Source organism: Suricata suricatta, chromosome 2, assembly GCF_006229205.1.
Source record: "Suricata suricatta isolate VVHF042 chromosome 2, meerkat_22Aug2017_6uvM2_HiC, whole genome shotgun sequence".
NCBI lineage: Eukaryota > Metazoa > Chordata > Mammalia > Carnivora > Herpestidae > Suricata > Suricata suricatta.
The window spans coordinates 124,740,383-124,753,434 of NC_043701.1; the positions used below are offsets into that span (position 1 = coordinate 124,740,383).

A 13,052-nucleotide genomic window follows, 5' to 3' on the forward strand; every position below is an offset into this window, starting at 1 on the left:
TGGGTAAATCCCTAGCAGTGCTATTGCTGGGTCATAAGGGAGTTCTATGGATAGTTTTTTGAGGACCCTCCACACTGTTTTCCAGAGCGGCTGCACCAGTTTACATTCCCACCAACAGTGTAGGAGGGTGCCCGTCTCTCCACACCCTCGCCAGCATCTATAGTCTCTTGATTTGTTCATTTTAGCCACTCTGACTGGCGTGAGGTGGTATCTATGAGGTTATTTTAGAAAGATTAATAAAATCAGTAATGTCCTAGCAAGATTATTTAAAGAATAAGAGAGAGATGGCACAAAACACAATGTTAGTTATAAACTGGAGATCTGTAAAAATCATAGACATTGAAAAGACAATAAGATATTATAAGCAACATGATATTTAAATTTTCATGCTATATAAAATTATAATGTGAAATTCAGATAACTATATCAAAGATAGTGAATTTAATTAAAATATTTTTAAATTGACAAAATAGTTTTCATAATGAAGTTTCTAAGGCCAGATATCTTCATATTTAAGAAAGAAATAAAGCTAATCTTTTTTTTATGTTTATTTGTTTTTGAGAGAGACAGAGCATGAATGGGGTAGGGGCACAGAGAGAGAAGGAGACAGAATCTGAAACAGGCTCCAGGCTCTGAGCTGTCAGCACAGAGCCTGATGCAGAGCCCAAACCCACAATGTGCAAGATCATGACCTGAGCCTAAGTTGGACACTTAACCAACTGAGCCAACCAGGTGCCCCAGGAAATAAAATTAATCTTAAAAATTTTTTTAATGTTTACTAATTAGAGAGAGAGAGAGAGAGAGAGAGAGAGAGAGAGAGAGAGAGAGAGAGGGAGAGAGAGAGAGAATCTGTAACTGTCACAGAGCCTGAGACAGGGCTGGAACCTGTGAACCACGTGATCATGACCTGAGCCAAAGTCAGACATTTAATTTACTGAGCCACCCAGGCATCCCTGCAATAAAACTAATTTATGTAAATTTTTCAAGTTTAGGAAATGATCAACATAATCTTAATATCAAAACCTGGCAAAGACATCACAACAAAAGGCAAATTCTTGACTCATCTCTTAGAACATGCATGCAGGCTGACACATCTCTTATGAACATACATGAACAAGATGTTAAATCAAATGCTGGTATATGAAAAGATAGTCCATTATGAACAAGTTTTTTTTCATTTCAGGAATGCACGTTTTTTTTTTTTTAATATTTGAGAATGAATCAGTGCAGTTTATCACCTTAGAATAAAGAATGGCAATCATATGATCTTCTCATTAGGAGCAGAACAATCATTTCATAAATCTGACAAGTTTTTATCTATAAAAGTTTTATCAGTTTTTATCTACAAAATCTGATAGAAAATGTGAAATAAGTCTCATAAGTAATGGTCAAATATTGAAAACTTTCCCCTGAAAATGGGAATAGGGATGTTTGCTCTCAGTACCTCTATTCAATATACAGTCAATCTTAGCCAGTGGTAGGAAAAATTTGAGGATATAGAAATGGGAAAGTCAGATTTAAAACTACCATTTTTCACATTTAACCTGATTGTGTATTTGAAATGCAAAATAATCTACAGGAAAATTATTGGAACTTAAAAAAAAGAATTGTATGAATCAATGGGCAACAAAGCAATATACAAAAATAATTTTTTATATACCAGTAAGAAACAATAAGAATAAAGTTTAATAAAATGACAGCATTTATACTAACATCAAGAAGCATAAGATCTAACTGAAAGTGCATGGAGCATATATACATAGAAGACTACAAAATGTTACTGAATGAAATTAGAGAACATTGAAACAAATGAAGAAATACACAGTGGCTATGTATCGGAGGACTCAAAATAATAAAGATAGCCAATTCTCTCCAAATTGATCTACATAATCAACATAATATTTTAAAATCCCAGTAGAGGGGCGCTTGGGTGGCTCAGTCAGTTAAAGTTCTGGCTCTTGGTTTAAGCTCAGGCTATGATTTCCTGGTTGTGTGTGTGTGTGTGTGTGTGTGTGTGTGTGTGTGTTTGAGTTTGAGCCCTTCATTAGGCTCTGTGTCTGCTCCCTCTCTGCCACTCCCCTACTCATTCTATCTCTGTCTCTCTCAAAATAAATAAGTGAACTTAAAAAAAAGAATCTCAACATGTTGTAACCTGAATTGCTAATCTAATGCTAAAATGTGTAAAGAATAGTGAAGGGCAAAAAAAGGACCAAAACAATCTTAAAGAAAAAAATTAAAGGGTTTATACTACCATATTTCAAGATTTCTAAATCTACAGTAATTAAAAAAACTTAATTTTGGACAAATAGTCTACTGGAAGAGAATAAAAGTACATAAGGAGACCCACAATTACAGGGTCATTTAGTTTAATGACAAAGGTGGCAATGTAATGCAGATAAGAAAACATAGTCTCTTCAGTAAGTAGTGATGCTATATCAAGCGTATAACTCCATAAGGACAAGAATGAATCTGGAATCTAGCACACAGTATAAGCAAAGATCAATTCCAAATAAAGTGTAGATCTAAATATGAAGTTTAAACATTTAGGCGTATAGAAGAAGACAGAAAAATATCATAATGACCTTAAAAATCTAACCATAAAAGAAAAACTTGATAACCGTACTATATTAATGCTACAGACTTCTTTCCAACAAAAGACACAGTTAAAACTTCAACTGATTTGGGAGAAAATATTTGCCATAAAATGTATGAGAAAAAAAAGAACATATCTGCAATAGATAACCAGCTACAAAGCAATTGTCTAGGAGACAGATAAACCAATAGGAAAAAATGGGCAAAAACTTGAACATACACTTCACAAGATATCCAAATGAAAAAGTATGTCCAGCTTTGTTAGTCATCAAGAAAATGCAAACCTTTGGAGGTTGACCTCCCTCTATGTATTTTCTCCACATAGTCTCTCCACGTGGAGCTCCACTCATTACATGGTGCTCATTACATGGATCCCACAAATGAAATTTGCAGGAAGGAAGGAGAAGCTGCCAGTCTTTTTGAGGTTAGTCTTAGAGCTGGTACAGTGTCACTTTGACCAAGTTGCATTGGTAAAGACAGTCACAGAACCAGGTAGGATCCCAGGGGAGGGGATATGAATTCAACCTCTCAATTCAGGAAGTGCCAGAATTTGCAGCCATCCATAATCCATCACATCTTCCCACCTCCCTCAAGTTTATGGTTGTCCAAAACTATCTCTATCATCAAAGTTCATTTCAAATCCTCTCTTTTATGAATTATTAACCCCCTAAACTGAAAATAGCTCTTCCATTTCCCCCTGTGAACTCTCATTTTATCTGCGCTTTTCTTGGGGCACTTTTAACTCTCAACCTTGAATTATTTATATAAGTCTTATCTCCTCTACATTTCAAATAACATTATTTCTGGTTGCTGAAATAAGAAATTCATACTGTGGAAAATTATCAAGATATATTTCTGAATTATACGTGCATCCCCCACACTGCTTTACAATTGAGATGATTAATAAACATTTATTGAGGAAGATTGGAATAAAATCCAAACTTTCTAATAAGCCAATACTAGGTACTTCTGAGAATATTTGACTTGCTACTTTCTTCCTTATACTCAATCATATTTTTAGATACAAAAAGGCAAAATAATACTAAATAATGTTTGTGTATGTTTACTAGGCTCATATGGAGGGTGTGTTATAATAAAGAAACAATGAAAATAACACAATGGATAACACTACTGAGCTCTTAGCCATGTGCCAGGCACAGCTCTGAAAACTTCATTCTAACAGCCCTACAAAGCTTTTAAAGAAAAGGTAGAAATAACCAAGGAATGAAGAACAAAGGAAACAAAAAAAGTCAGAAGAAAATGTACCCCATAGAACCCTGCACAGTTCTAAGACTTCTGAAATTCTGACAAAAAATTGGCTTACTTGATTAGGGAAACCAGACTTCAAAAAAATACACAGGAAGTGACTTGGGCGGGGCGGGGAGAAGCATCTTTGCTCTGAATTAGAATCTATATTTCCCATCTTATATGAAATTCAGTCTATCTCATGAACTCTTATTTTTGAAAACAAAATCATCCATTTTCTATCTTGCTAGAATTTCAAATGCTTCACATTACCTTAGTGTAGTTTTAAATATACCAAACCCTTTAATCATTCATACAGGAAAAGCATAACCTAACAGTGACTTAGTTTAAAAAAATTGTGCTCCAAACTGAGGGCTGAAGAGGGAGGGGCAAAGGGGAAGGGGGGTAATGGTCATAGAGAGGGGCACTTGTGGGGAAGAGCACTGGGTGTTATATGGAAACCAACTTGGTAATAAACTATATAAAAAAATTGTGCTCTACCTAGAGGTAATAGTCCACTACTATAATTAGAGAAGATTAAATATATTCCTTATATTTTTGTTTAACAATAAAAAAAATCTTATATGCTCAGTGCTATGCTTTATGATTGTTGACAAATGTTAAAAGAGTGTTACATGGTACCTGATATCAGAGAATATGCAGTCTATTTGACAAGATAAAATTTTAGGGAAAGCTTTAATTAAAAAAAATAAGATAAAGGGTCAGGAAAGAGAGGAATCACTGTGGAATATAACACAAAAAGTAAAATTTTGCTGGAGGAGTTGGGAATGAAGGTGAGCCTGCAAAGAAGGGCAGGATTTGAAAAGGTTAGCAATAAATAACCCAGATTTGAGATGGTAGAAATTAGTAACAATATAAGCAAAGTCATGGAGGCTAGTATGTTACATTTTAACCAGATAATCAGGAAAAGACCTCATTTTGAGTAGTGCTATGTATTGGAGAGTATTGAAAAATATAATTTAGTGGGTAAATCAGACTTGATTATTACAAGCTTTAAATGGATGCTAGTCAGTGTGGTTTAGGCTTGGTACAATAAACAACTTGAAGCCATTTTCATACTTGACTATGAGAGTATTTAATGAACTAAAGGCAACTTTGCTGAGTTTTAATATAGGAAAATTTTTCCTGAAGTACAGTTGGAATGAAACCTTTCTACTTGTTTGCCATAAAGTTAGCATGATTTTCCATAAAGAGATTATTATTTTTGACATGAGGCAAAGGTCAGAGTTTGGGTGTGTATTTGTATCCCTGAACATGATGATGTGTGTAGGTGTCTTAATTTACAAAGTCAGGGTCAGGAGGCAGGTTAGGGCCACATAGTGTCATGGCAAATTGTCCAGTTCAGTCCAGAAAGTAGTCAATTTACTGGAAAAAATTCAATCAACTAAGTTTAAATTAAAAGTTACAAATTATTTGTGAAAAGCAATCCCAGATTGTTTAAAGAAAAGTATAAATATAAACATGTTTTTCCATAAGGAGAATATTATTTAAACATGAAGAAAAGGTCAGAATTCAGGTGTGTATGTGTGTGTGTATAAGTTTTCATTTCCAAAGTGTGGGTCAGAAGACAGATTAGTACTATACCAAGTCAATACAACCAATCAAGTTGGTCATCTCAGTTCACAGAGTAGAAAATTTATTAGAAAAAGTTCAAAAAACTAAGTTTAAAACAATATATTTATCAATTCATTTTGAAAAGCCACTGTAAGTTTATCTAATAAAAATATCAATAATTATTTCTTGAGTTCTAAGAGTTTGTCATTCTACCATAGAAATAAATTTGATGAAATGTATTTCTCACCAAAAAATTTAGTTAATTTCTACCCAATGCCTCCATCTTTTAGGTGCTTAGAAATTGATGTCCAAATTCATTATAAAAAGTCCAGTTACTTTTCATTTCATAAATATCCTTTGAAAACACTGTGAATTTTACAGAAAGTCATTAGGTTAAATAAATTACCTCTTGGATACACTTACTAATGGGGTAAAATAATTCCAATGTATAATTTACTTCTAAATGGCTCAGAGTTTCAGAAAATATTAGTAAAGCCATGACATCCTGTATCTTAAACCAGACATTAAGTCTGATCATTGCTTTCCTGGGTCTTACTAAAACAAATTATAAAAGTTATAATGGGTTTCTTAGAAAGGTAATGACATGGGCATGTTTACAAAACTCTTTTCTTTGATTTCCAAGTAAAACTAAGAAGTTAGGTCTCTACCATAAATGCCACAGAATAGCTATTTGGTACAATTCTCTTCTTACCACGTTGAGCGAGGATATGGAGAGCTAAACTTAAACTCTCTAGTTTATGACACAGTACAGAGTTGCTGTCAAGATTCCTACTTTTTTGTTATTATTAGCTTAAAAAAACCAGAAACTACTCAGCATAGGGCCTACTCTTCTACTACAGATAAGCAAGATTGCCAAACAGATGGGACATGGTTTCTCTAAACAGCATGCTGTTATCTCTGATGGGTTCTTTTAGTCAAAAGTGGTGCCATCTTGGGGCAGACATTCAGTGGTAGGGTTTGTGTTTTGTCTCTAGATTTTTTTTTTTTTTGAAACTTCTAAACTGGAAGAAGCTTCTCTCTGTTAAGAGTGTGTTCTATTTTGTAGTTTGCTTCCTTACGTTCCAATTACTGATTTGGGATAACATTAATGGGTACCAGAAAAAGAGTCCCTTGATCAAAAATAAGTAAGTAGTTTTTTTTAAGTTAATCCATAATTAACAACAACAAAAATCAGTTAGAAGGAAAAGAAAGAAGGAGAGGAGGGAAGAAAGATAAAAAGAAAGAGGAGGAGAGGAAGGGGAGGGGAGGCAGGGAAAATGAATGAAACATATAAATAGGCCTATTAAAAATAGATGAAGATGATTAACCTTAGAGAAAAGATTTAAACTATAAATGCTTTATACTTCCAAAGAAATTAAGGAAACATATGTGACATATAAAGATATGGAACAAAATAAAATGATAAAAAGAACTGATATTCTAAAGAGAAAGAAATGATGACATTGAAGAAGCTAAAATATTTAGAAATAATGGAGAGTGGAAATGACACAATAGAAAAACCAACCCATGATGTAGAGAACCAGCTTTAGAATATCACACAAGAAATGTGAGGAAAAAAAGACGATTGCCAGAAGTACAATGGAAATCCAATGCATGTAGTAATGTTACCTGTGAAGAAAACAGCAGAGTTGATGGAATAAAAAAAAACCCACTCAAAGATATAATTGAAATAACATTTTTGAAGTGAAGGAAGAGAGGATGAATATGAAGAACAAAAAGACTCACTGTTCTGGAAGAAGAAGGTGAAGAATGACAAACTCTGGGATATCCAGGTGAAGTTATTGAACTTCATGGCTAAAGCATTCAAACAATAAAAAACCAGTCACCAACAAAGGAAGAAGTAAAAAATGAACAAAAACCAAAAATACAGGCTTAAGAGTCTGCTTAGCAGTTTTAGATGCAAGAAGTAGAAACTACAGAAGTGGCAAAGTCACAGGATGAGAGATGATTGGTGAAAACTGAATTAGGCTAAGCATACAATTAAGGCCCAATTCTTAACTAACAAAGCATAAAACAATGTCAGCATTATAATATCTAAAAGAACAACTACATAATATTGAAAGGAAATGATGATAAAAGACTCAGCGAACACCACCGTATCTATCAGGATTCTGGGCATGAAACAGACAATATCCTCAAAAAGTTTTTAAAAACCTTATTTTACATAGGGGCAAGAATCCCCATAAGCTGGCAAGTACCTCTCTATGTATAAGCAACAGCAGGAAAGACATTAAGAGGCTCTGACAGATTATATTATTGTTCATCCATTTCTGCTTCATGGGGAGGCTTATACTTCTCTGTTCCACTGAAGTTAACCTTGCCCATTACCTGTCTGAGCCAATAAAATGTGAGCTGAAAATGTCATGAGACAGATGGGCAGAAATTTTTAAAGCTAGTTTGTGCTTCTTCCATCCCCTGGATCCCAGATCAGACATCAGGAAGTAGCACCACAACCAATGAACAATAAATAACTTTTGTGCTTATAAGTCACTGAAATTTGGGAATAATTTTTCACAGTAGCAAATCTAGCTTTTTCTCACAAGTATACTATCCCTAAGCCTGAACAGGAAAGGAAAGGGTAAGTTGTCACTAGAGTCTAAAAGTTATGGAATCATGGAAAAGGAGCCACAAAGCTGGAACCAACGTCAAAAAGAAGCACAATGTAGGTGAAAACTATACCAAAGCAGCAAGAAATGGGGTAGTAAATACTCTGACTTGTATTTCTCTCTGTCCTCTCTCTTACATTCTGCTTGTGGCTCCATTTGGCCAAATCCAGCTGGAAGCAGAGGTCTTAGGAATGATGCATTCCATAGAATTCAGTGTCACAATTTGGGTTTCCTATAATCAGATGCTAAGATGGGGTTTGGATGCAAAATCTGTACTAGACACCAACACATGTGAAGAAAAGGGGGATGAAACAAGATTGGACAAAGACATTGAACAACAATACAGACAGTGAGCTACAAAACCTCAGCCACCTCATTGGAGAGCCCTGATGTGAGATTTACTCATCAGACCATCCCATATAGGGCCAAAACAGCCAGCCATGTGTGCCCATCATGCCAGCAGTGGGAAGCCTGGTAGCAAAAGCTAGTTGATGTCACCTGGCTAGATCATTTTGGCTACTTGGCTGTTTAGTTCTTCCATGGTGGATGGCTTCTGTAGGCATTAACATGTTATACATATACACACAAACTATATTTTATCTATTGTCTACAGAGAAGACACTATTTTTATTTATTTATTTTTTAAATTTACATCCAAATTAGCTAGTATACAGTGCAATAATGATTTCGGGAGTAGAATCCAGTGATTCATTCCCTATGTATAACACCCAGTGCTCCTCCCAACTACTGTCTTCCTTAATGCCTCTTACCCATTTATCCCATCCCGCCCCCCACAACCCCTCCAGCAACCCTTAGCTTGTTCTTTATATTTAAGTCTCTTGTGTTTTATCTGCTTCCCTATTCTTATATTATTTTTGCTTCCTTTCCTGTATGTTCATTGGTTTTTGTATCTTAAATTCCACATTTCAGTGAAGTCATATGATATTTGTCCTTCTCTAACTGACTAATTTCACTTAGCATAATACCTTCTAGTTCCATCATCATTGTTGCACATGGAAAGATTTCATTATTTTTGGTTGCTGAGTAATACTCCATACATATACATATACATATATATGTAATTACTGGGTCATAGGGTAGTTCTATTTTTAATTTTTTGAGGAACCTCCATACTGTTTTCCAGTGTGGCTGCACCACTTTGCATTCCCACAAATAGTGCAAAAGAGATCCTCTTCCTTTGCATCCTCTCCAATATCTGTTTTGCCTGAGCTGTTAATTATAGCCATTCTGACTGGTGTGAAGTGGTATCCCATTGTGGTTTTGATATGTAATTGCCTGATGATGGGTGATGTTGAGCATTTTTTCACGTATCTGTTAGCCATCTGGATGTCTTCTTTGGAGAAGTGTCAATTCATGTCTTTTGCCTATTTCTTCCCTGGATTATTTATTTTTTGGTTGTTGAGTTTGTTAAGTTGTTTGTAGATTTTGGATACTAACCCTTTATCTGATATGTTATTTGCAAATATGTTCTCTCATTACATTGGTTGCCCCTTAGTTTTGCTGATTGTTCCCTTCACTGTGCAGAAACTTTTTATCTTGATGAGGTCCCAATAGTTCATCTTTGCTTTTGTTTCCCTTGCCTCCAGAGATGTCTTGAGTAAGAAGTTGCTGTGCCTGAAGTGAAAGAGATTTTTGTCTGCTTTCTCCTTTAGGATTTTGATGGCTTCCTATCTTACATTTAGGTCTTTCATCCATTTTGAGTTTATTATTGTGTATGGTGTGAGAAAATGGTCAGGTTCATTCTTCTATAGATCACTGTCCAGTTTTCCAACACCATTTGCTTAAGAGATCATCTTTATTCCATTGGATATTCTTTCCTGCTTTGTCAATATTAGTTGGCCAAACATTGGTGGGTGCATTTTTGGATTCTCTGTTCTGTTCCATTGATCTATGTGTCTGTTTTTGTGCCAGTACCATACTGTCTTGATGATTAGAGCTTTGTAATACATCTTGAAGTCTGGGATTGTGATGCCTTCAGCTTTTTTTTTTCAGGATTGCCTTGGCTATTTGGGGTCTTTTCTGGTTCCATACAAATATCAGGGTGGGTTGTGCTAGCTCTGTGAAGAATGTTGATGTTATTTTAATAGTAATTGCATTGGATATGTAGATTGCTTTGGGTAGTATCGACATTTTAACATTTTTTGTCTTGCGTTCCATGAGCATGGAATAATTTTCCTCATTTTGTGTCTTCTTTTTCCTTCATAAGCTTTCTCTAGCTTTCTCTAGTTTTTTACTTCTTTGGTAAGGTTTACACCTAGGCATTTTATGGGTTTTGGTGGACTTGTAAATAGAATTGATTTCTTGACTTCTCTTTCTGTTGCTTCATTATTGATGTATAGAAATGCAACCAATTTCTGTGCATTGATTTTATATCTTGCAACTTTGCTGAATTCATGGATCAGCAGTTGTTTGGTGGAATCTTTTGGGTTTTTTATATAGAGTATTATGTCAGCTGTGAAGAGTGAAAGTTTGTCTTCCTCCTTGTTGGGTTAGATGCCTTTTAGTCCTTTGTGTTGTCTGATTGCTGAAGCTAGGACTTCAATACTATGTTGAATAACAGTGGCAAGAGTGGACATCCCTGTCAGAGAAAACATTATTTTAAGCAGTCACCAAAAAATTTTTAAGTGTAATATTTTAGTCCCTCCAAAAAGCCTCCACAAATTCCTGTATTATAAATAGTACATAACACACTGACAGTAATTCATTAATGAAATGAATGAATGAAAAACATAGTATAAAGAAACAACACAACAATAGCTGCTTGTAAATGTTAAAGTTCTCCAAAATGACTATAGCCAAAGAATAAATCCAAACCAGAATTGCTAGCAAATTATAATTCAATCAACAATTGCCAAACCTACTGGACACAAGAAAGCTCTACACAGGACTTCAAGGTTGTTTTACTATTAAACAATAAAAAGAAAATAATAAAGCATTTTATTCAAGAGTTTAGGGAATAAACAACAGTAATAGTAAAGACATCAGAAGAAAATCACCAAGATAAAAGCAGAAATCAATGAATTTTGAAAAAGTAAAGCAACAGAATTAATAAATTTAATAATTGCTTCTTCAAAAAGAAAATATATTAGGTAAAGTATTAGCTAGCCTAAATTTTAAAAACATATAGAAAAAAAGAAAAACATAAAGGAAAAACACTGATACAAAACTAAATACATATTAGAAGGTAAAAATGGTTATAAATTGCTGCATAGAAATATGGTTGAAAGGGAAGAAAAAATTATTAAAACAGTCACAAGACGATTTTGAAAGCCTAAACCAATCAATAGTTGTAGCATGGAAGCTAAAAGCAAGGAAGTCTTCAGAGGTGAATTTTTTAACCTTCGAATGATAGATAGTTAACATGTATTTAAACTCTTCCAAAGGGCTACAGAAAGAAATGGCTGCTCATACTGTTTATGAAGCCAAGCTAATAATTCTAAATCTTGTCAAACGTAGTCTAAAAGAGAAAAACTACAAAGCAATTCACTAGTGGATATTGACACAAATAACCCAAATACAATTTTAGCAAGTACATTCACTGATGCTTAAAAAGAATAACATGCTGTGATCGAGTAGAGTTATGTTGGTTATTTTAGTAGAGTTATCAACATAAGTCATTTCTTAATATACAAGAAGAAAAATTATGTTATTTCATTGATAAATATTTAAAAAGCATTTGATAAAATCTAATATTCATGCACATTGCTGATAAGAGCTCTTATTAAAATAGTAATAGAAAGATGTTTAACATTTCTAAAGTATACATTTCCCAAACCTAAAGGTAAAGTATAAATACTATATGCAATCCCATTAAAAATAGGATTCCTGCTGTAATTTAACATTTTTTATGATTTCTAGCTTGTGTAATAAGAGAACATAAGAGAAATAAGAAGTACATTAGTCTGCTTTCACTACCATAACAAAATACCACTGACTGGAAATTTATTTTTGCCAAGTGTGAAGGATAGAAGTCTGAAATCAGGACCAGCATAGTCAGTTTCCGATGACAGCTCTTCCTGGCTTTGAGACGGCCACCTTCTCTCTGTGTCCTCACTTGGCAGAGAAGGACAAGGAGCTCTCTGGTGACTTTTCTTATAAAGACACTAATCTTACTGGAACAAGGCTCTGCTGTTATGACCTCACTTAACCTTAATTGCCATCTTACTCTAAACACAGTCATTTTGAGATTTAGGTCTTTAACATGTTAATTTCTCTTGGAGGGAGGGACACAATTCAGTTCAAGAAATATTAATATTGGGAAAAGAAAGGCAAAATTATGATTAGCTTCAAATTGTGTAACCATTTATCTGAAAACTTCAAGAGAATCAACTGAAAACTTATAGAAAAAGGTAGCATTCAGTATGGTAGCTATTAATAATTAAAATTATAATTATAATATAAAAATCATTAACATTTTTATGTTTAAACAGTATAATTAGAAAATACATATTGGAATAAAAACTTTATTCACAAAATTAAGAAAATTGTAAATTTTTTAAATGGTTACCTATTATTGAGAGAGAGACAGAGTATGAGTGCATGAGGGGCAGAGAGAGAGGGAGACACAGAATCTGAAGCAGGCTGCAGGCTATGAGCCATCAGCACAGAGCCCAACGCTGGGCTCGAATCTACAAACTGTGAAATCATGACCTGAGCCAAAGTCATTCGCTTAACCGACTCAGCCACCAAGGCTCATTAAGAAAATTTTTAGATAGCAGTAAAAATGTCACAAGGAAAGCAAAAGAAACATCTGTTTTTCTTTGATAGAAATGCTCAATATTTTGAAAATTTACTCTTAATGTTTAAACCCAATACAAAGCTATTCAAAATTCTATTAAAATTTGTGGCTAAGTTACCCTCATTGTAAGGTATATAGTATATAGATTCACAAGAGAAAATATAACAAAATTATTCTTCTAGGAGGAAGAATAAGAATATGATATAATGAAGAAGAAACTTATCCTATTAGATACAATGATACATGATCTAGAA

General features: G+C 34.1%; 1 protein-coding gene across 2 annotated transcripts in view; it reads left to right on the forward strand.

Moving 5' to 3' along the window:
- Positions 1 to 13,052, forward strand: part of CABCOCO1 (ciliary associated calcium binding coiled-coil 1) — a 123,349-nt gene that overhangs the window by 67,845 nt on the left and 42,452 nt on the right. The window contains exon 6 of one of the 2 annotated variants that reach the window (XM_029931735.1): positions 2,918 to 3,016. The exons of the other annotated variant lie outside the window; for it this stretch is intronic. Coding sequence (XP_029787595.1) covers positions 2,918 to 3,016 — 99 coding nt within the window. The remainder of the gene's footprint in view (positions 1 to 2,917; positions 3,017 to 13,052) is intronic. 2 annotated transcript variants of the gene reach the window in all.